The sequence below is a fragment of the Ixodes scapularis genome, unplaced genomic scaffold, assembly GCF_016920785.2.
Source record: "Ixodes scapularis isolate PalLabHiFi unplaced genomic scaffold, ASM1692078v2 PGA_scaffold3__209_contigs__length_174095766, whole genome shotgun sequence".
NCBI classification, from domain to species: Eukaryota; Metazoa; Arthropoda; class Arachnida; order Ixodida; family Ixodidae; genus Ixodes; species Ixodes scapularis.
The window spans coordinates 91,215,726-91,240,409 of record NW_024609868.1 but is presented as its reverse complement, the minus strand read 5'-3'; the positions used below and the strand labels follow the sequence as shown (position 1 = coordinate 91,240,409).

General features: G+C 44.4%; 1 protein-coding gene across 2 annotated transcripts in view; it reads right to left on the bottom strand.

Moving 5' to 3' along the window:
- LOC8043828 (synaptotagmin-15) overlaps positions 1-24,684 on the bottom strand; it is a 165,390-nt gene that overhangs the window by 31,036 nt on the left and 109,670 nt on the right. The window contains exons 2-6 of one of the 2 annotated variants that reach the window (XM_040219265.1): positions 19,374-19,539; positions 14,936-15,178; positions 11,597-11,743; positions 6,610-6,743; positions 1,688-1,821 (exon numbers count right to left, since the gene is read on the bottom strand). In XM_040219265.1, the coding sequence (XP_040075199.1) occupies positions 1,688-1,821; positions 6,610-6,743; positions 11,597-11,743; positions 14,936-15,178; positions 19,374-19,539 (824 nt within the window). The remainder of the gene's footprint in view (positions 1-1,687; positions 1,822-6,609; positions 6,744-11,596; positions 11,744-14,935; positions 15,179-19,373; positions 19,540-24,684) is intronic. The other variant, XM_040219266.2, reaches the window with a different exon arrangement.

The window sequence follows — 24,684 nt, the reverse complement described above, 5'->3', positions numbered from 1 at the left end:
GACGGTTCTATGCGGAGCGCCAGTTCGTCTGCTTCTTGAGCAGTTGTTTGAGTTGGCGTCAGAAGGCCGAGCTCTGATTGGCTCCAATCGGAAGGATAGTGGGTAGGCCTCAAGGCAGCAAGCATTGAAATCTACCCACTATTGAAATCTACCCAATCAGAGCTCGGCCTTCTGACGTCCGTGCAAACCCCGCGCAAGAAGCAGACAAACTTGACCTACGCATAGCAAACGCACAAACGCGACGGACGCCATGACGATACACTTTTGGCGCTGCGTGACTGGCTCCATCGGAGAGTAGCTTTTAACTGCGGTCCAACTTTATGTGAAAAAGAGTATGGTCTGGAAGGTGTGCAGGTTGGGCCAAGAGTTGGGTCGTTTACACTCTGGCTGTTCGGTCGATGGGGTATGTCCTCGCTGGACACCCGAAAACCGATGCCCCTGGCTCCAGATTGAGAAGTGTCAATTTTCATTCCGCAGTTCCGGTGTGCCCGTACCGTACATACGAGGCTACACCCGCACGCATTGCTTCCGGACACGGCAGCGCTAACTGCCGCCTGCCAGACTTCATGTTTAATAGGACGTCTCCCTCGGGTCCCCATTAACATGGGTTAAATATTACGCTCAGTGAGAATATCTTTAATATATTGTATAGCCTATTCGTGCCATCTTTGTCTAGCGGGTTGTCGAACGCGTTCTGACCATACGCCATATAGCTCTCTTCTGCAGGCCACCAGACGCCACGCGGGCGTCCACAGCACGGTGATTCAGTATTTTTCGTTTGGGCGATAGGCGCTGGAAAGCTGTACATAGCCCACTCCTGTTTATGTAGAACGACGCTGCGTGCACTTTTCCACCAAAGAAAGGGGATCGCATCACGGCTGTTTACGGAAAGAGCGAATTGGTGAGAACATGAAACGTATAAACCAAAAGTTGAGCACGGTTACCTGAGCATGACGTTTACAGGCTCAGAATTAGTGCAGTTTATTATTTTGCGCACACATATTATAGCTATCTTATTATTCGCTCGTTTCTTTCGGTAGACGCCATAATTGGCTCTTATGTTGCCCGTGTCATTCTCCATTCGCCATTAACAGATGCACGGTTTACGCGAGGGAAAAGCATAGTTCCTCAAATCGGGTGCAATGGGATTCTTGTGCCTCTAGTTTACAAACGTAGAAAAAATTGGGAGAGAGTTTCAGTTTTGTCAAATACTTTACACGGAAGAATACATTCTGTTCCGTTCATTTGAATTAGACAGCGCGTCTACAGCGTCAAGTCATCCCCTAATTCGGTGTGCATGGGCACCTATACGCCCGAGAGAATGCATGGTGCTGTTCACGCTTTCGTGCAGTCGCGCGGCGCCGGCGCCGCCGCCAGAATCGCCCAGACAGCAGGGACGGCTGTCCCGACTATCGTTCGAGTTACCCACGACGATAGATGGCGGCAGCCACCCTTCCCAATTCGAAGGATGACAACCCGAGACAGCGGCACAGTCGCATCCAACCGTTCCAACTACGCACAGCCTGTCCCCGACAATCCAATTGGATTTTCGCGAAGTGGGATGTATTTTCCTAGAAAAGAATTTAGTTCTGCCGTAGAATCTGTGTCTTTTGGCCTGCAAAAGTGCCTACAAAGATATGAAAGCGCCAACGCGAGGTGTCATGCTATGGAGGATGCATAGGTATACCTTAAATGTAACGGTTTCCTCGAACTTGGGTGATAGCGTGCGCCGTTTCACTTCGGTCTGCCGGAAGGTGTCATCATCTGGGAGGAGGTAGACTCGAACAAACGGGTCTCGGGGAGCGTTGTTCAGCCCTCTTCCTGGATGTAGGCAAAACGAGAGAGAGAAACATTAAGTTCCTAAGAAACGTGCAGTGTGGCCACGCACACGCACAAATGTCAAGGGCTATATCAGGGCACGTGTACCAGGGCCAGCTTGCTAGAAACGGCGTCGCGTCGAAGCTGAGACTGGGTGAAAGAAAGCACAACCAAAGCCAACGCACGAGCTTTTAGGGACTCAAGCTGCGTCTCATGACACTCGCGCGCGCCTCAGCATTTGCAATGCTTTCTTTCACCCAGTCTCAGCTGAGACGCTGTTCTAGCAAGCCGGTCCTAATGTTTCAGCAAAGGCTTTCAAAAATCCCTAAAAATAAAGTAGTTGAGAAAAAAAAAAAACTTTCCTGGTAGCAGCCACGGCGGATGTCAAAGGTTTGCAAAAGCACACTAATTAGCTAGATAATTACCTAAAATTTACTATTTAAGTTTTTAAATAGTGAAAATAAACATATGATTCTAATAAGAAACATGCTAAGCATCATCGAAAACTACTAAATCAGTACTGTGGAAAGTTGGACAAGTTGGTTGTACGTGTTACCAGTCAGAAAAAACAGCGGTATAAAACGAGGACGAGAAGTTGATGTGCACACACGAAGCGCTGAATCTCAACTTATTTATTTAAAAGAAACACAAATCGACGTGAAACGCGAATCATAAAATACATCAAGACATCCGCCCCCGACACGTGTCAAACCTGTTCAGTGTGTGTTCTTTATCTTCTCGTCCTTCGTTTTTTTTTTTTTTTTTTACCATTAACACTAAATTATCTTCTTTTTAGGAAATTTTCGATTGAAGAGATCATCATAAATTTTAAATGATTCATTAAACATTTTTGATGGCCCATCAGACCTTTTTTTGATTGCCCAACATACCTTCTTGACGGCCTAACAGACCTTCTTGATGGCCCAAGAAACCTTGATTGCCCATCAGTGGGTTTGACAGGCTTGCTTCACGTGTCTGATGAACCATCAGGCATTTTCTGATGATGACTGACGAACCATGAAAGGCTTATGTTGGTAGCTTACAGAGCGCCAAAACGTTTCTGGTGGTTGCTGACAGACCACCGAAATGTTTTAATGTTGCTCGGATGAGACCATGAGGATGTCTATATAGACCATCAGAACGTCAAAAAGACTGATGATGCTTCTCATGACCTCCTTCCGTGGTGGAAAGAAACTGACAATCTTCGGGTTCCACCAGTGGACGAGAGGGGGCGCAAAGCATTTCACGTCGTCGCCCGATTCAAAAGGTTCAGCCGCATCCATCTAGCCATTCATCCACCCATCGTCACGCATCCGTGAATTACATCAGACGTAGAACGCTCACAGTGGCCTGACTCGATAACGGATTTGTCAGTTCGTCATAATCCGCATCAACATTTGTCCAGGGACACTTGAAAGGTCAGGAAGACACTGACCCTGGTATGTTTTCTCAAGCATAGTTTTGTTTTAAACGGTGTTCTAGTTCGTTGGTGAAACAATTTGTTGATCCACTTTTTTATGTCAAGTAGATCATGTTTACGATCCAAGAAGAAACGAATATGCCGAAAAACGCATTTTGCTTGAAAGGAAATTCCTTTACTGGTAAAGGGAACTGCACATTGTCACAAATGAGGATCGATGAGGCGGAGAATCACTGAATAAAACAACGTTTAACGGGGAGAACTTGTTCCCATATGAAGTAAGAGTGAGCGGGAATAAGAGCCGTCGATGGCGGTGTAGCGGCAGGACCGAGCGGAGGCGAAAGACTGACTCTGGCTTGCCACGTGTGGGCTTCTAGAGCAAGCGGCGTAGAAGGTTCAGCACGTAGAACATTTGGACCTCGAACAAGCAACAAGGCTCTAGAATTTTCCAGAACGCGACATTTACCGAAATAACAAAAATGTACTTCCGCTACCAAAAATTTAACCTCGGCCCATTGCGTGAGAGCCAAGCACGATAACCGTTCGGCCACGGACGCGCTTGCTCGGAGAGGCGCGTGGCATTACGTACGAGAAGAAAAAATAAATGTTTACAAAGCCGCGAACGCGGTTAGCGATAGGGACAACGCAATAGAAACCGCTCAAGTTGCACCTTAGTCTCGAAAGTAGTCGGTGGAATAAAGGGTTACTCTGGCGTTTTCTTCATAGTCCCCGATTTGTCCGAAAATGTGTCAAACACACCAACAAACACTCCTAAAAAAGCACCATAAATATTGGTTCAAAAATAATGTTTTATCGCAAAATTACTGCATTTACTATTTTGATACTGACCGTGTTTATCGAAGTAAAATGAAAAAGTGACGTTAGCGGAAGGCGGGGGTTCACTCTTTGGGCTGTGGATTTTGTTCCCTACTGATTACAAGCAGTTTTGTGGTTTCAAATGAATACTTTGGAAGCTCGCTTCAGCACCCGCGCAGCAGCACGAAACAAATGCTCGGAATAGACCATTTTTAGAATGTCCGCTTGGACTGCAAGCTTGCCTTCCTCTGACGTCACGGCTATGAAAAGCGCGGGTATATTCTAATGTTGATTTTGGCATCATTTTCACTTGTCAATTTCACAATAACTATTCTGAATTTCGCGATACTTAATAGCATGCCGGAAAGGGTAAAGGCCGGTGATTCCGAAAATTGGGTAACTGAGAAAATCGCCGGAGTACCCCTTTAAGCACATTTTTTCATCTGTTTTCTTTTTGTAGTTTAATGATTCAACATTCAATAATTTCTAAATATAAATATTGACATGCCATAACGGAAATACAATTTTTGCTTTCAGGTTTTCATGGGGACTTAAGAACCTATCATGATGATTCGAATGTTCCTCTTTGACTCAATAATGGGCACGAAATAAAATTCATATTTGTATGTAATGCAATCTCTGTCTTCTATTGGTACGTATATGTGATTAGAAATGTATACAAACAATTAGGCCAACAAGCCATCAAATGATTAGGCTGTCAGATGTCCCAAAATACGACGGACCATGAGACCACCACGCCATCAAATCATTAAACCATCAGGCGATCAAATCCTCAGACCATCAGCTTGATGGACCATCAAAGGTTTTCTGATGTTCGCATTTTCCAGGAACAATGTAGCACTTTCCGGGAACAATGTGCCAGCCACGGCGGACGTCGAGTATTAAAATATCACACCAGTGAGCTAAATAGTTAACTAAAATTTACTAATTAACTCTTTAGTTATTGAAAACTAAACACATGATTCGAACAAGAAACTTGCTAAGCAACATTGAGAACGAATAAACAAACTCTTTTTTAGAAGTACACGCGGCAGAATCAGCGTTTTACGACATAAAATCGCACAATTTGAACGCGTTTCTATTTTTTTTTAAATTATTGTTGCGCATTTTTGCGCTTTCGGTCCTGCTCCCCAGTGGCCGAGTCGCGCAACACACGTGCGCCATACTACCTTCCCTACCCACCCTTGTACAAGGGGGGCGGGACGGTGGCTTCGCGCCTCCATCGCCGAGGAGCAGGATCGCGGTCGCAAAGACATGCTCCGAGACGAAACCGAAAGCTAGAAAAGAGTCCAATTGAGTGGTTTTATGCCGTAAAGGTTTGCTTTCGCAATTATGTACATGGAGTTTCCGAGAAACGAGAATTGTGTTTTTCGGCCCGGGTAAATAAACTATGCATCGCTCTAAGCTCAAACTCCGTGAGAATGTGACGCTGGCGGTTGGGATAGACTTCAAACGACTGAGAACATAACGTTGCCATGATCAAAAGATAATTGAGAAAAAGGAAACCTTTTTATGGGCCGACGTCCTCCTAAGCCTAAAATGGCACTGCGGGAGCATGTAGCCCTATTTCAAGGGAAAAAAAATTCTCAGCAAGAAAGAAGGTATTGTTTTCTTTCTTGCTGACAAGGTTTCTTCACTGAAATAAATACTACAGACGCCACGGTGTCATTTCTTGTTTTGAAGATATTAAGCTTAGCTGAACGTCGGCTCAAAGAAAAAATGTCGTTCTTTTCAATTATTTTTTGATCCAAGTGACGTCATGTTCTCAAACTTTCACGTTCGATCCCAACCGCTAGCGTTACATTCTCACGAAGTTTGAGTTTTCTCTGATGCATAATTTATTTATCCGCGCCGAAAAACACGGTTCTCGTTTCTCGGGAACTCCCAGTATTTCTAAAGAGAGAAAAAAAATTTCGTTCTTCTCAATTATCTTTTGATCCAAGTGACGTCATGTTCTAAAACCTTCGCGTTCTATCCCAACCGCCGGCGTTACATTCTCACGAAGTTTTGAGGTTTCTCTGATGCTTAGTCTATTTATCCGAGCCGAAAAAAAAAAAAAAAACGGTTGTCGTTTCTCGGGAACTCCCAGTATTTTGAAAAAAGAGGTGATGTATTGGATTTCAAAGATGCTAAGCAAATTTCTCGTTCGAACTTCATGTCTATTTTTCACCAATCAAAAAGGTAATTAGGAAATGTTAGTTAACTATTTGGCTCATTAATGTGATTTTGCAATACTCGGCGTCCGTCTGGCTGGTACTTTGTTCCCGGGAAAAGGTTAACCTCTTTCTGGGAATTCCTAAAATCCCCAAAAATAGGGTGGTTGAGGAAACAAATAATTATTTGTTTTCTCAACCACCCTATTTTTTAGGGATTTCTGAAAGCCTTCGGCCAAAACACGTCTGTATGTGTCAAAACTATTCGCCAGCACTTACATGTTCCTAGTTCGTACACCGTACGTGTCCAAGCAGGTGCAAAGCATATAAACACACTTTCAGGAACTCGAAGAAAACTTTTTTTTTTTTCAATGACATTACCTGGAAGGTACTTGGCCTTGATGACGTTGACGTCCAGTTCTTGGTCATCGCTCCTGTAGGTCAAGCTGAACCACAGTCTTCCATGGACGCTTGGCGGTGCAGTGGGTGTGTCTTCATCGTCAGACCAGGTGTAGCTGCAGGTTCAGAGTAAAGAAAAACAGTCTTACATCATCGGAGCCTGCATTGGGAAACGTTTAAGATGATAACATATGCAGCCTGGCTGGAGTCATCGACAGCTTTAGAAAGGCTTATCGTGTTCGCGCTTCTTGCTTCGTGATTGGTTCTTGAAAATTCTTATCGGATAATACCGCAATTTCATTGGCTGATGAGTGATAAGAGAAGGGCGGGACTGAGCCAAGCCCTGCGTTTATTAAGCCTCCGGTGACAAGTTTTTAATAAGAACTGGGAAGCGCTGTCAGGTGTTCACACCCAGACACTTTTTCAAATGTGGCAAAAGCTTTTTTTTCCCTATTCATTTATAGTGAACTCGTAAATCGAAATTCGTTGACGCGGCGACGTACAGTGTAAAGCCTGGAAAGTTGATAAAATTTCGTATTTCATAGCCTCTCAGGTGTTACCGTGCCTTCCCCTTACTTTATGCAGATTAGGAGGTGACACACCATGTATTAGCTCGACTGTCGCTTTCTCAAAATCTAAAACAAATGGCGTCACACATACCCAAAAAATGATATATATATATATATATATATGTATATGCAAAAAAATGTTCACACACATTCTCCAGTCTGTAAATACAATAGAAATAGGTAGGGACTAGTTAATTCCTTCGTTATAGCGTCTTCAGTATTCAGACAAAGCGCTATAAGCTTTCTGACAAGTTTGTATTCTTAAGATCTCGTAAAATAAAAAGAACGACCTGTACCTTCGTAGGACAGCGTAGTAGCAACTAGATTATCAGAAAACCTATATTACTGTACAGGTTACGAATGTCTATAAAGCAGCCGGATAAAAAAAACTAAGTTACTCCAAAGTTTGGATAGCAGGAGAAGAATATGATCACAGTTGCTATAAAGATGACCGAGACTGCAACAATATCTGATGTATACCCATGGTCATTTAGCACTTTGGAAAGCAACGTTACGTTGTCCTTTTACGGATAAACATCCTCGTGAGGTGAGTCCAGAATGCTTTCGTGCTGCTCACTAGTCACTGACTTGTCACTCAGAGCAGATACTCACCAGGCCTCGCCTCTCTTAAGCTGTATAAAAATGTAACTGTATAGTAATGTAACTATAATGCAATATAACTATATGCGCATCGCAAGTTCGTTTGCTCCTTTTGCAGGGGTTGCGGTGGCGTCAGTAAAGGCTTAGAGCTCTGATTAGCTTTGGATGAAGGATAGTGGGTAGACCTCAAGGCAGCTTGCTCTGAGGTCTACCTACTATCCTACGATCAGAGCCAATCAGAGCTCTGCGCCTTTACTGACGTCAACACAACCCCTGAAAAAGGAGCAGACGAACCTGCGCTGTGCATAGTGTATTGCAACAATGTTATGTACATAATTGAACAATATAGTGTAATGTAACTATATATATATATATAAATATAAATATATATATATATATATATAAATATATATATATATATATATATATATATATATATATATATATATATATATATATATATATATATATATATATATATATATATATATATATATATACATATATATATATATATATATAATGTAACTACATAGTGTTATGCGACTACATGGTAACGAAAAGGTCAGGGCTCAATTGGGTATACATTATTTACACGGCAGGGAGTTGATTGGTGAGCGTGTACAACTCCTCAAAATACTAATTAATACTTTTACTGCCTACCTTAAAGGGACCCTGCAAAGCGTTCTGGTCATTTTCTTTTTATTTGCACCGCGTTTGCTCGAATTAGTGAGGTACTCAAGCAACACATTAAAAACAAAGTCTGATGTATTTTGAACATAACAGGTGAAAGAAGTTTAAACGTTTGAGCACATTTTCTATTTTTATAATAGAGAACCGGAACGGGAAAGTGCGTGAAACAACCAAGTGCGAACTTCCTAATTGTTTGAAATAGCGCCCAGTTAAAAATATGTGAACGCCCCACCGATTTACGGGTGTTCCAAGTAAAAGAATCACGCGCTTGAGAGGATTAGAAGGTTCACTGCACCTATTCAGGCAGTCCTACCTGTAGAATTCTATGTCGACATTATCCAGCGCTCTAGACCAATGTCGTCACTAAACGCTCGTGTTTAACATTGATAGGCACGCCCTTCGAAGGAGCATTTTTTTTCGTTCGTTTTCAGTGTCCCCTTCAAGTTTTTTACATTGCCCCTAAGGAGCGGTGCAACGATATTCAATTGGAATTGGAATGAAACTTTACACGAGCTTAGTGGCACTAATGGGACTCATGGATACTCACACGCAACGCCACTGGCCAAGAAACTCCTTTCTTGCTGTGTAATTTAAAAAAAAAGCGATCATTTTTATTTAATCTTTTTTTTGCAAAATTTGATGACGTATTGTGGGGATCACAGTACACCCCAATGATGATATTTGAATGCGGTTCATAGAGTGGACCCGAGCATTGCGTGGGCACTCAATTTCGGCTCCTAATAGAGAGTTTTAGTAGATCGTTCCCATGACTCCGATAACGATATCCCGATACTTCGCCACCGCCTCCCTTGCGCATGCATAGTATCGTTATCGGGGCTATCGGAGGTATCGGAACGATCTACTAAAACTCTCTAATAATTACTAGCTCGAGAAGCATTCGGGTTGTGGCCCGTGTCCGATCGCTGCAACGACAACAATAGCCGAGCCATAACAATGTCGAGAACTCAGCGCGTGTCCTGTGCTCTGTCAACCCCAGCGCGTGGCTATGATCAACATTGGCGGCATATAATCGGATCCAGATCACGTGGCCGCTTGTTCTGTCTGCGAGTTGAGGGGGTGAACGCTGCTCGTTTTTCTTTAATTTGTTTCTGGGACTTCTATTGCGTGGGGTGAAAAACGAACGCGTGTTTCATAGGTCATTAACGTCAGGGATCCATTTTAAGCTGTATTTGCGCAAAGTACAAAAATTGTTGCATCGCCCCTTTAAATCAGTGGATTAGCGACTTGCGTGTCCTGTTTGGGGGTGCGATTTGGCAGACGCGATACAATAGACCGATCTCACCAGCCAGTTTTACTACGCCACCACTACAGCAATGCATCGAGGGAACTTTAGTCTTTCTGCACGTGCGAAAACCTCGCTGGAGCATTGCGCGTGTGGAGCATGAGACGGCACGAGCCCTCGCATGCTCGGCTGTCTGCCTGCTGTGAACTAAAGTTATGGCGGCGTCACGCATGCACCGAACGCTTAGTGAGATCGGTCTATTCCGAACCGCGCGGGTTTTGTTTTCACGTGCCCCACGCGATGGTGATCACACAGATGTACGCGGGTTCCTATCGAAACCAGATGGAATGGCAATAGCCTAAACTAGAGTGCCTTCATACACACGCGCGCTTTTGCTTGAGTGGTGACATCTCAGCCATTTTTCCGCCCAATCGTTTTTTTATGCATTATGAAGTGCGCGCAATCCGGTGTCACTCAGCTCGAGCGCGTAGCTTTGGCTGATGCATAGACGCCATCTTACCGCCCAAGTCACGCACCGAGTGCGCGAGAGCGTCACGCGCTGGCACATTCCGGACAACAATGGATGTCTTCACCCTGAGACAGACAGACATCTAGGCACCCTAGCCTAAACGACTATCGGCGTTTTATAACACGCTCCTCCCCTCCCCGCATAAAAATATGTGCAGTCAGTCGGAGGAGGCAGCGTTCTTTATCAACAATTCCAACCGTAGCCTTCTGTGTGCGGCATTGTTTGTCTACTGGACTGTTGGGCGCGTTCCGAGCATGCGCAGTGATATCAGACACCACCCATGCGTTCACAACCCAACGACTCGGAGCATTTGTTACCGGGTGATAAGCACTAGAAAGGTTTATAGGCCAAGGCACTGTTTAAAAATTAGTCAGCGTTGGCCCACATTAAGGGGGGGGGGGGGGGGGCGCAAATACCCGATTAGCGTGTAGAAAGCGCCTGCGCTTGCAATGCGGTGGCGCTGCTGCCGACGCGACAGCAGCGCCACCGTAGCCGCGTGACATCAGAGCTACGCGTTGGTCTATATGGTTCCATTTCGCTCTTCGCACACGTCACACCGGTACGAATCGGGTAGAGCGTTTTCAGACACATCTTGCTCGCTGGCATTTCTTACCGCTCATTCACACTCGAAGCGGATCCGCGTTCGCAAAGTGGTTGCGAACGCGGTTGTATAAAGATCCAGTATAAATTGCACGCGCACTCGATGACATCAAGTGCGCGTGCAATTGTACTGGATCTTTATACAACCGCGTTCGCAACCGCTTTGCGAACGCGGATCCGCTTCCAGTGGAAATGAGCGGTTAGGGTGTTTTTGCAGGACGGATATTTATTTGCAAAGAAAACCGAGTGCGTCATAGATCCGCGGGGAAGGAAACACCGCGAGAAGGAGCTGGTGGTTATAAAAATCCTTGCGATGTCTCGCACGACCACTGAGATCAGTGCGCACGACGGAGTCGTATGTACTTAATCAGATGCAGCTTTTTTTTCTTTTTTTCACGAACGTGCTTGGGATTTTCACAGGATCGTTGAGAGCAAGAGATGCAGGGAAAAAGAAGCTGAAAAAGAAAGGCTTTCCACAGCTCAAGTGCTGCTTACCCTTCCCCCGAAGGAGGGGAACCGTTCGCTCCGCGACGGGACGACGGATATTCTGGCAGCGGTCGTGGATGATTCCCCACGGCTACCCGCGGGCTCGGGGGAGTAGCGAACATCGGCGACGTGGCACACGTGACCTCCAAACTCGATGACGTTTATTCGACTCGTCGGAGAAAAATTCCCTCGTGCAAAAACACCATTAGAGCAGGGAAGCAATGAGTGAGGTGGAGTATAAATACCCACCCCGAGTCGAGGACATTTGTTTCCTTCGAGAATCGCCAGAGATCTTCCAAGCGGGGGCGGGAGTGCATAGTTAGGCCCCTTTCAGAACAGGAGAATAGGTAAGCTCTGTGGTATAGCCAGAACCGATAGGCGTGCGGGTCGTCCTCGCTAGAAGTGCAAACAGACAAAAAAGAGAAAGAGGGACCAGGCTGAATATCAGGTAATTAATTGCGGGCACTGTAGACGGCCCGGAGTATGAAACCGTGCGCCAAAGTACCTGGATGACTACGTGTTAGGGTCCTAATATACAAAGAAAATCAATAATACTACCTAACAGGCCGTAGACCTTCCGGTTTTAACTAAAAAGAACAAAAAACACCAATAAACGTTATTAAGTGACAAAAATACGATTAAAAAAAAACATTAACTAACATTTGTCGCTGTCAAAGGTACAAACTCGATTACAAAAAAAAAAACTAAAATTTTGTAAAAAACTTGGATTGTGTTTTTTTGTTTTCGTCGAACACTCTGCCCTTTTCGACTAAGATGCATAGTTAGTGATGAGTTTTGTTTCACCGATAATCATCGTTTTTAGCGTCAGTACGAAGCAGATCCTCTAAATACATCGATATCTTGGAAAGAAATAAACAGTGGAAATAAACAGTGGAAGCAATTTTCCTTTTAAATAAACACCGGAAAATCTACGGCCTATGCACAAATAAAAAAAATCCAACTTATTACGGGATCTAGGTGTTCTTTAGTTGTTTTTTTTTTTTTTGCTGAAACGTATTGCGTCTCGCTTATTTCATAGTCCGGACCACTGTTCAGTTTGTTATTTGGCAAGCACTGTGCTAGGAAGAAGAAAACCAGTGAACTTGTGTGAGATGGAGAAGAGTTCTGTGGCCTTCGCAGAAAGAGAAGCAACAGCGTGAGCGCCGGTGACAAGAAAGTGAATACATACAGATTCAGGAGTGGTGTACGTGAAAGGGGTGCACAATATATTCTCGTTATATGTATTCCCATGGTACACATTTAAATTTGACAGACCGGCAGGATAACAAGGAAGTGTTTTAGTTGATCTATGCGAAATTATGAAACGCAAAGCATACGTCAAGAATATGCCCTCTGCTATCAAGCATATAGAGAAACTGACTGTGCAATTGTGCGCCGTCTCATTTGGTCGATGTGCAATTAGGGAAAGCAAAGCCTCAAGTAAACGCGCGTCGTTATCAGGCCCACAACCAGTCGCGAGTCGGTAGAAAGTGGGATCCTCACATCTGTTCCTCAGAAAACAAGGTACTGCCACAATTTGGTAAGCACATTTTTTTTTAAATGACGGTTTGGTAGTTATAGTTGACAATCCACTAGACATAATTAAACGTTTAAGCGCTGTATCACGAGAATAGATCCCGCGCTTTACAAGTCGCGAATGTCGTCTGTGGAACAATTACGAGACATGCAGTTACAGTAATTGGGATACCGTTGTGTCGGTGTAACGTACTGTAAGAAGGAACAGTTCCCCTCCTACAGACTGCCCGCCGCTTGCCGCGCCGTGTTACAGTGTTACAGCAATGATCAGTGTTTCGCCATAATCTATTAATACTGTGCAATGCACTCTTTGTTCATCTTCGTTAAAAAGTATACAATTTAATTACTTTCTACAGCGTCCCCTGGAAAAGCGAGTATGGGCGAGCAAACACTACACTTTTAATAATTATATCAGGTATTTGGACGTCATCTGTTGTTACACCGCAAAACCCACACCACTTCAACGTAGCTTGTCTTTAGCGCCATAAGTGGTGTACCATACTTGAGGTTGTCAAACAGAGAGGGCTGAAAAACGGCCATTTGGCACCACCATAAGTGGGCAATAAAAGAAGGCAACCATAAGCAGCTATTTATACTAGAGGTTTCAATAACAGCTGATCTTCACTCTCAATGCTCCAGGCATGCTCGTCTCATTGTTAGATTAGTTGAGTCAACTAAATGCCATAATGATGTAGTTTCTGAACTTATTTTAACCATATTAATGAATTCACTTTATCTTAGAAGTTAAATTACAAGGGCAAAATGAAACATTATGAATTTCTAAAAAGATCACTGGCCAATAGGCTAAATTCGACAGGTTCCTTTGAGTCCTCTCACATATCTCTTCTACGTCCCTTGTGAATGCTTGTACACCAAAGGTCGTACAAAACGTGCTCCTTTCCGTTCCTATACATGGACGTAAAAAAAGATAAACAAGATGGTGAACCTCCAAGTCAGCCTTTTATCTGAAATGGAGTGGTACGTGCTACTCCGTCAGAACCGTGGCGAACGACTTTCCTGCATTCAGTGCTGCTCTTGCATTGCTTGATCCTTCTCTTTACATCTCCTCTTTCTCCTCAGTTCTTCCGCGCGTCCTCCACACTCTTTCATCTTCCATCCATAGCAAGGCCATAGTGCCTGGTTATCTACGTCACCCGTCGGAGGCCAGCGGGGCTCTGATGGGACACCAGTGTTGCGACAAAGTTCGGCCGAGACTCGTGACCAATCACGGACGACACGAGTCCCAGTCGAACGCCGTCAGAGCGCTCGTGTCCCATCCGCGCTAGCCTTCGGTCGCTGACGTAGGAAATTCAGCATTGTGACCTTGATATGAATGCTTTGTGTCACTTTAAAGAAGCCATACAATTAATTTGTGGAGGGGGCAGATGATTTAAAATTGGGATTTTACTAATCGCATATCGTTTAGTGGGCCAAAAGAAACGGGGTAGAAAGTCAAAAGCCTGCTTTTCGGTACGAAGATTTCGAAATATAGCGGACTATTTTGTACCTCCTTTCCTTCGAAAACTCTCCACCTTTTCACTGCGATGCATTCGCGCGGTACTCAAAGCACGTCAGCCGACCCCAGCTCACGCCTTCGACGCGAACACTGCGTCTCTCGGACGTATGCGATGCATTCTTCGACGAATATTTGGATTCGCGTTCGTGGCCGACGAGTGCCGTGACGGCACTTGTCATCACCCGAGAAGAACAAGTTCCATGGTGTGCTTAAAAGCATGGCAACGTCATGGCGTTCACCGCCTTTCTGTGCGGCCTCATCTACCGTATCCTTCAATAAAGTGCAGAGAGTGCGCCCTGACACTGCGCTTTTAGCCTGTATATCCCTAAGCTTTGTGTTCTAGGCTTTGTGTTTATTCTAGACTTTGACAGATTTTAGGCTTAAAACGAAGAGAGAGGAGTTGGTGCCTTTAACGCTGTCACCTCCTTCGTCTGCCAACCAGAAAGATCGACTGCCCGACGGAAACCGATTGCCCTCATCTGTGACGTCAGGGGAGGAGGTGTGCGGCTGCAAGTTCTAGGAGGGGTTGGACTGACCCGCAGCTGTAACTCCGGGGTAGCAGGTTCCCGACCAGGCCCTCGGCGGAAGGGGAGCAGAATGAGTTCCAGCGCACGAAGCCCGGCTTGTCGATGGGCTGTACCGGCTCGGCGGCGGTCAGGCTGGCCGACTGTACGTTGAAGGATTCGGGGGTGAGCAGAGTCGGCACCGAAGGCACCCAGTCGGGGCACTTGTCGCCGGGACGGGCCGACAGCGGGGATCCGGCCAGCGACTTGGAAAGGCTGTGAGAGAGCCGACACAGCTTTTTAAATATAACATTGTCTCAACCCGAATGGGCAGTTCTCGCTTGCAACACCTATCGGTTCCTAAACAAATCTTTGCCAATTAATGAACCTGATTGATTTAGGTTGAATTAGCGCTCGTTGTTTTGTGGAACAGACCATTTCAGAGCTCATTTACGATAAAAGTGAATATGCGCAAACAAAAAATGTGAAGAAACAAAGCAAGTAAGCACGCGTCGACATGGCAGTGGCGAAAAGGCGAAGGGGAGAAAGGAGTACAGGAAACGTGGAATTTCGAAAGCACCGCAGAAACAATACAAAGTGTAAAGGAACTGAAAAGTGATTAAAGGCGGAACCAGGTCAGTCGAGGCCGATAAATACGTTCAAGCTTGGCCGACACCTTTGTCCACAAGAAACCGCTGAAAAGGTTTAGTATAATGATACTTGTAAAGGAGGTTAACCCAACGTTTCTTAAATAGCCAGCGCCTGGAACAACGTATTTGACACATGTACAGCAGTTTTAGTTTTCATTGTAGCGAGATAGGTTCCCGTGGCTTTGGAATAGCAGTGCATAATCAAATTTCTGTCAAAGGAGAAAAAATTATGCTAGCTGAAACTTTGAGTCGATTACAAGCGCACACTATGATGCACAGACGATGTCACGGAGAAGAGTGTGCGAATTGTCAACAGTTTCGTGAAGGATGACAGCCGGTGACAAATGAACCGCAGGACACGTTCGTCCGACTGCTGTCACGCAGCACAGTTGTTTCTACATCAAAAGGATCATGGAACTGCCAAAACGATGACAGCACTTCCAGGACAAGCATGGGGAGTACTTTGAAAAAACTGACTGCTTGTGGGATTTTTTTTAATTTTATGTATAAATAAAACTCGCGGTCAACCTCGAACAACCTTGTGCTGGGCCAAGCCGTGGTGTATTTGGACTTTTCATTACTGTTGTAGCATGCCAGGTTGATTTAATTCTTGCATAACCATTTAGAGTGGGAATAGTTTGTGAAGGACGATATGCCAAATTCTTTTTTAATTTTAACATAGGTAGCTTCCTTCTTAAAATTTGGTTTGTGTTAGGGTAACCAACCTAATGAGAGCTAGATAAGTAGTTTTGTCTCTTCCCTTGTGAGCAGAATTTAAAAGATTTTGGGAGGAACTGGTGAAATTTACTCACAAGTACCAACACAGAGGCCGTAGAAAGTCCAGTTTTCAAATCAAAATAAATAACATGGACTCCTTGTATCTCAAAATAAGTCAGCAGAAATAAATATAGGCGCCAACGCATTGCCAGATTCTCAAAAATACATTTAAAAGATCGCGCTCATATTGTGCCATTTTAAAGCGCAATGTACTTCCAATGTAAAAGGTAAAACAATAAAGAGATATATGCGTAACTTTTAGAACAGCAGCCGGCTTGGCCAAGCGAGGCCGTGTCCGCTTGCGCTATTGAACCTATGCTATGGCATATGTCTTTTCGTCATACAATTGGTCCTTGATCGCTTCATCATAAAGAACGCAAACAGATAACCTTTTTTCCGACTGCGAATGACGACGTTTTAGTAAAAGAAAAATTATGTACTTGAAGTCTTGTCAGAAAAAACACGCACAATGAGGTTATTGCGGAAACTGCAAATATATAGCAGCAAGGAGGACGTGGGGTGCCCTTCAAGCAGTCATCTTCGTTTGAGTTTTGACTGTTTTCTTTATAATTCAGCCACATTATTTCGCACTCTGATGGATAGATGTCGTGCATGTTTCGCCCTAGGCCAAAACTCACTCGTATGGTTTGAATACATTCAACCATGGCTGCTGAGCCAGTGACGTCAGAAGTTCCTGGAAAAAGGGGGGCAAGGGGCAACAAGAGGGAGGGTGGGGTTTCCCATCTCGTTCCCCCGAATGATTTACAAATTACGTGTTCAGGTCGAGGGAAAGGGAGGCTAGGGAGCAGATGGATGGCTGGAGAGGAGAGGATGAAATCACCCCCCCCCCCCCTCGTTCCAGCATTCCGCCTGCTTCCTCCTCCCCATCTGTTCTTTCCCTCGCCCTGAACTCTTGATATAGCTGAAATGTCTGAAATGTGTGTATGTGAGGGGAAAAGGGGGGGGGGGGTATGGGGACAATTTCCTCTTACTTCTGTTCCGGCGCCACTGGCTGATCTCAGATTTCTATTTCCTTTCACTATTTTACAAAACACAATTCTGACAAAATGTCGGTGCTTGTGATTTTCTTCTTTTATATAAAATTTGCACTATATATTTACAGACCCTTCTAAAATATGTCTATAAAAAATTTCCCGGAAGCGTTTTCTGTGGCGAAAATAAATTTTAAAATTGACGTGCTCACGTCCCACCCTTGGAATATTTTGCCTTCCATCGCAAAGCATGCGACGTAGTAAGTGGCATGCTGATCCACGTGGGAAGCGTCCTAAACTCGATTTTAGGCGCTAGTGTTTTTGACAAATAAATTTAGCGTGTCTGCTTTTGGTATTCTGCTTGTAAGAGGAACGTCATTCATGAGTGAGTAAAAATGAGATTCTTGCTTCTCTTTGTGAGGTTCACAGATACATTAAAGACTGGAGACGCAATAACGTTCTATCGCTTTTTTTTAACAACGACCTCACGCAACGCCTTCGTGGATCCCCCAGCTGCCACGAACGCTTACTACCGTCGAATAAGGCTAGCCTGCTTTACTCTAACAACTTCACACTCGAATGTCATCTTTATCGCGCAGTCAATCTCACATAACTAAATTTTGACTGCAATAAAGTACCGTGTTTTTCACCTAACTTTCACGACGCATTTTCTAATGCCGCCATGAAGATCATAAAGTTAAACAATAGGTTTTGACTAGGGATGTCATAAACGTTTGTCGAACGCGAGATTAGACGCTGAACACAGAGAACTCATCGTTTGGCGGAACAGTATGAAAGCAAACAAAAGCTTTCGTTGATTTAGTCACCTTTTAAAAGAAACAATAAATACCCGATAAATAGTTTTCCCTTCCTGCGCCAGGCGGCGTCAGCCCAGTTTTTTTTTTTTTAATTTTTGGGCGTGCGCATAATAGTCGAACTCTAGTAAATTTTTCTTCGAACCACGCGTCAAAAGTTCGGAAAACGCGAACCAGGCCTAGTGTGGTAGCTGGAACGCGTCTTCGACTGGTGTGTTTAGCGCGGTCTAAGAAAGTGGTCCATCGATTTCCGTCTGATGACGTCGTAAAAGCGTCATGTTGTCGACGGCCGCAATCCTGGCGGTGTCACAGGAGCAGTGGTGGATCTGGCAGACGCCTGTTCTGCAGCAGGTCGCTTTCCAGCCTGACAGTCCACGGAAGTTTCGACGGCCAGGAGTTGAGACGTATAGTGAGCCTGTATTGAGGAGAGTTTCCAGCTGCTCGATCGAGGTCACGTGGTTTATGGGTTGCATTTGCAATACGAGCTTCGAGGAGCTGACGAACGCGTTGGTCGTCTGCAAACGCCTCGGCCTTTCCGCCCGCTTTCCTTCTTGCCACCTCTTTCAACGCAGCGCATGCGCACTTGCGATTAATCTCCGCAGGAGACGTCCGCTATACGGAGAGCAAGTCGTCCGCCTCTTGCGCGGGAGTTGCGGTGACGTCAGAACGACGCAAAGCTCTGATTGGCTGATTAAAAAAAAAAAAAAAAAATAGCGGGTTGACGTACTTGAAGGCATCTAGCATTGAGGTCTACTCACTATCCTTTCAATCGAAGCCAATCATAGCTCGGCGTCGTTTTGACGTCACCTCAACTCTTTCGCAAGAAGCAGACGACTTCCTCTCCGCTTTAAATTGCAAAAGCTCCCCGCGGTTTGAGCTGGACGCTGTCTACAATCTAGACTCTCCATGCGGTGAGCAAGTCGTCTGCTTCTTTCGCGGGAATTGCCGTGACGTCATAAATACTCCGAGCTCTGATTGGCTCTGATCCAAGGATAGCGGGTAGGCCTCAAAGCAAGCTGCCTCGTGGTCTACCCACTATCCTCCATTCAGAACCAATCGCAGCTCGGTGTTGTGACGTCACCACAACCCCCGCAAAAGAAGCAGACAGACTTGCGCTCCGCGTTGGGACGCACTTTAGATGTACGGGCGGGACAGGACGCTAAACAGACCAGTCGGAGACACGCTCGAGGTCCCGTATGTTTCCGAGCAGAGAACCAACGATCGCCTCTCAACTCACATGGATTTGCGGTCGTGTCCAAGCAGCGGCGGCCTCGAGTCTCCCTGGCCGGACTTCCTGCAGATTCCCTTGGTTCCCCTCACCTGAGCCACCACCAGCCACACGACGAGAGAGACGACGATGAGCCCGGCGACGCTGCTCCCCGCAATCACCCACACCAGGATTTCTGCGCAGGCCGGAGGAGGAAGTCAGTCGTGCACGACGCTACGACCGACATCCGAGCGGGAGTAATTTGGGGTTTATTTCTCCGGCAGAATCGGCGTTTATCTTGAGCGTTGGACAAAAACCGTCGTTTACTGGGGTTTATGTTGAACAAAACGGGGTACAGCCGCCCCAACCTCCAGAGAACATGGGCGTGATCCGAATAAAGCCGTCCCGGTACAGATAATAATAAAAAAAAAAAAAACGATGGTTTTTAAACGATGGTTTTTGAAGCACCCTGCGGACAGTTCAGTGGGGGCTGTCTTGCGAGTAAACAAAAATTAAATGGTAAAACATAAAAAAAGATAAAGACCAAGTAGAAAGCGACAACAGAAATAAAACTGTGTAAATAAAGTTTTATTTTTTTAATATTTTTTTCTGTGAAGCGTGGGTTGTTTTCTAAAAAGGTACCCCCCATTCTTTTCTCTTTTTTTTCAGTTATGATAAGGTTTGCTCGGAGGTTAGTTTTCGGGGTTTATCTGTATACACAGAAAACACAGGGACTCTAAATATGATACGCACTCAAGCTTCTAAAGAAAAAAGAATCAAAATAAACATATGGCAAAGAGAAAGAAGAAAAAAAGAAGCAATATGATAAGGGTCTGCGCGTTCTAAAAGCCTCTCCTACTCATTCTATGTACAACATTGTTCTGTCTGCGGTGTAGGGTTTCGCTTTATCGGAGATTATTTTTCGTATAATGCAAGGTGCGTTTTTCGAAGTTTATTTTTCGCAAAAAAGTTTGGGTTTATCAGAGGTTATCTACACTTATGCTAGATTCGCAATCCAAAATATTTCTAAGTTTAATAATGTTGTATTTTTCAAAATACTAAACTTTAAAATAAAAATAAATAATATTGAAGCACGAAAATACACTGAATTCACTTGTATCTAATGGCCTTCCTTTAGCCCGATTTGGAATCGGCGCCCTTGCCAGTGGAAATGCTAATTTTCGCAGGAGAAAATTTTCAAACGGGTATTGCTTGAATGAACGTCAATACACTAAAATAACGAAACACCTGGACGTAGTCACCGAGAAGCATAGAGCTCCAACTTCCCTGCAGCGCGTTTTATGAAATTTACGGGTTCATGCTTTTTTTCTTGTGAAAGCTCTGCCCCTCCTCCTCTAAGTACAAACAGTATGGTACAAACTGGAAACCAAAACAGTGACTTTTGCCGTGACCAGGAATACAATGACCGGTTGTCCTGAACGAACCTTGACGAGATGTATGGTAAACCCCCTTGGCCAAATGGTCCAAGATTTCAAAAGCAGGTGAACTGGCCTCTCGTTCTGACAACTGACCCTTTCCTCCAAACTTACTGTTTTTCACTGCGTAGTAATTTTGCAATATGAATTTTTTTGGTTAAATGTGATTACCAAAAAAATTTAATCGGCGATTTGTTTTCGAGTTTTATGGGGTTTTTTTCTTTTTTTTTTTTTAAACACGGAACACTAGTTCTGTGCTAGGATCATTTACGGCTATGCGAGCAGAAACTGTGAGAAAGAGAGAGAGAGAGAGAGAAAGAAGGGAGAGATAAAAGAGAGAGAGGAGACGAGAACACGCGGGGACGTCAGAATGCCAAACCCTGGTCGAAATGATTAGGGAGTAGATGCAAAGCTAGCTACCTTTGTTCTTATTGCACTCGTCGAACGCGTTCGAACGCGAACGCCAAACGCCGGACGCCGGCGTTCCGCGCTTTTACGTGCTCGGACAATGCAGTGGAGACAAAGGCGCGCAGCTAGCTTTGCGTCTACGCCTGATCCATAGCCTCCTATATACTGACAAAGCCTGGCAGATCGCCACGAGAAGCGGCCGCCGAAATGGAAAATGTAGAGCGGCAGACAACGGACGAGAGGAGAGCCACGTGAATGGCGCCCCGCTGCGGTGAGACACCAAAACACACTTCTCCCGAGCGAACAAGTGGGATTTGGGTCCTCGCCGCTGCAAAAGCTGTGCGCTTACATCCAGGTTCCCCGAGAAATGGCTCTTCGATGCTCTTTGCTACCAGATCCTCGCGGTCCAAATCTGCGGCCGGGCACTCTATGGCTTCGTCGTCGAACTGCCAGACTTTGTGAGTATGGAGGCGGCTATGCCTGGTCATTCTAACCAGTGCTCGGTGTTCTGACAACCCCTCTTGTCTCCTCCTCTCCCTCATTTTGTGCCTGAATAGAAGGTTTGGTTTGACGATCGCGCGGGCGAGAGCAGTCCCGCAGTTCAAGCGTACAGAGCGGAATTAATCTATCTGGATGCACAACAGGATGCGCATGTGTAATCACATAGAAGTAACTTTCATGTTCGTTCGAATACTGCAAAAGCCGCGATCTCTTCATTTGAACGAAACTCGAGTTTATTCGAAAGTTGCCGTGCTGGTTAGTTCAGCCGCACTGGCGCGATAAACACCTACTTCTTTGGTGTAAGAAAAAAAAAAAAAGGAAAAAAAAAAAAGCTTTTCGGCGGTGCACAGAATCTTTCTGTCGTAGCGTATATTCGTAAACATGTTTTTTTTTTTCGTTTTTCTTTCGGCAGCCGGTTTGTGACGCACGAGTTTAAACAGCAGGTTGCGACCACAAGCTGTATTTGGCATCTCTAGTAGCGGAGTTGGCACGTCGCTGACTGGAAAGAGGATCTCATCGACGCGGCATTTATAAACAGCTACGATTCATGACGTTCCCACATGCACCAAACAGTCGTCAGAATGGGTATCATCTTTGCATGAAAACCGAAACAAAATAACAACGGCAAAACTGATCCATACATAAAAAATGATACCCATACAGATGCGTCAGTTTAAAGCGTAGCAAAATATTACTTCACTCGGCAATCAAAATTTTGCTTTGTTTTGTACTTTCTTTGTTATATGTCGGGGCAATGAATGCCAATTTTATAGAACAACCCTCAACGGAGAGTAGCGAAATTGCTTAGTTTGTTAGATAAACGAATTTTTGTGAGGATGATTATCTATGTCTGAAAAATAAAAATTGCGTCGAGGGGAAACTAATTCCCGCGCTTTTCGAGAGAGACATTAAAGCATTTATCCTCGTCACTGAACCATGAACCGAAGATGAGAAACCTCTACACTTTGTTTCAGCTCCAGTTCAGACGCAACCGACGCTTAAAGGCTTACGAGGAACGCAAGTTCGTCTGCTTTTTGCACAGGGGTTGTGATGACGTCAGAACGACGCCGAGCTCTTATTGGCTGATTGAACAAAATTGTGGGTCAACCTCAATGCAGCTAGCATTGATGTCTATCTACTATCTTTTCAATCAAAGCCAATCAGACCTCGGCTTCGTTCTGACGTCACCACAACCTCTGCGCAAGAAACAGACGACTTGCTCTCCGTGCAGGCAATGGGACGGAACAAGCGGCGTCAAAAAGCGGATATCACTAGGACTTTTTTTCTGTTTATGATTGGTTCCGTGATGATACAGAACACGTGCAAAAACACGACGAACGCCTTGATAGGGCACTTTTTTTTGACGCTGTCTTATCGGTCCTATCAGCTCGTATAGTAATAGCGCTCCTGATCTCTAATAAAAATAGATTTTCTTTTTGCTTTTGGGCCGCTCGCGGATGGTGAAGAATGTCTGGAAGAACGCTGGGCGTGTCCATTCCAGAATTTCTTATTAGAGCTCCCCCACAGTCCAGTATCATTATATCATTAACCGATAAGAATGCAAAAAAAAAAGGAATGCCACTAGAAATCAGACCCGTCAACATAACGAGCCATGTCCTGCATTTATTAAAATGTCGGCTACTAAAAAATCTAGTTTCTGGAGGTACCAGAAAACAAATTCCGATTGCTAAGCCCAAGTGATCGACATTTGTTTTTCGTTTATATCTTGTAATCAATATAATTGTAAAAATTTATGCTACTAAAAAAATAACAAATTTTTGTATTGATATATTTTTAAGACGGTATCGTTGATTGTAGGGTTGCGATTGGTTGTGCGTTTAATTGTGGACATGAACATGAATTTGGTTTTAACCGACTTCGATAAGGTATGTGCCACCTTCCTACACTATAAAGCGATTGCCGTTCAAAGGCACTCTACAATATCACGATACACGCTACATTTTCGATACTTTTATACGACGCATCAGTGTTTGTAATAAGCAGAATCGAGGAAGATACGCGTTAAACGAAGGACCATTTACATAAAAAAGCAAAGCGCCCATTATGTATTCTTGGGGCACAACGGAACTTGTATCTGGACTCTTTGATAGGCGGCCAAAAACTGCAATAAACTGCGCCCAAACATTCTTGAATCCAATCAGGGGTGTATATCCACCTTTCCAGGGCTTGTAATAACTACTTGTGAGGTCATAGTTAAAGGGTTTTGACGCCTAAAATATAATGTATGCGTTTATTGTCGAGACGAAAACGTCTCCTAATAATCCATCACAGGTTCAAGAAGTTGTGTTTTGCATGGCCTGCTGTCTTCTAAAATCACATAAAAAAACTTTAGCTAAAAATGACTTGTACATTAGGTTGTCAACACATGGTACCATGGAATGCAGACTAAAAGAGGACCTGGACACCCGATTTCATAAAAAAAAAAAACGCGTGTCTAAACACTTGGCAGCCTTTTATCAAGAAGCTTAAAGCTGATCGAGCATTCTTAGCTATTTATTTAGAAAAAACAGTGGGTGAAATGGCGAGATTATCGAGTCTTATATACCGCAAGTTTTAATTTGAAAAATTATTTGGCAAGCATCCCCAGAAATTTGTGCCATATTATGACTGGGCCATCTCTTACAGGCTATGTCAGCGCTGTCAAGAAGCCCATGTATTTAATATACAAATGTGGCCCCGACACCGAAATGTTGCGCTTTGAACAATTTGCCATGCTACCACTCCATTCTATCATATACCGGTATTCGTGTGCCAAACTTTCAAGATGGTGACGTGCAAACTGGAGGTTCCTCAGTCGAATGAACTTTTTGATGTATTGCCACGACGGATAATATCCGAGTTATTCGGAGCGTACAGTTTATTCTTGGGAGTGAAAGACTCATTATGATTGTATAACTTAAACAAAAATCATCCTCAATATTATGGCAAATTCTTTAAGATCTACGTGCCTGTCTACATCTGTAGAAAAAATATAT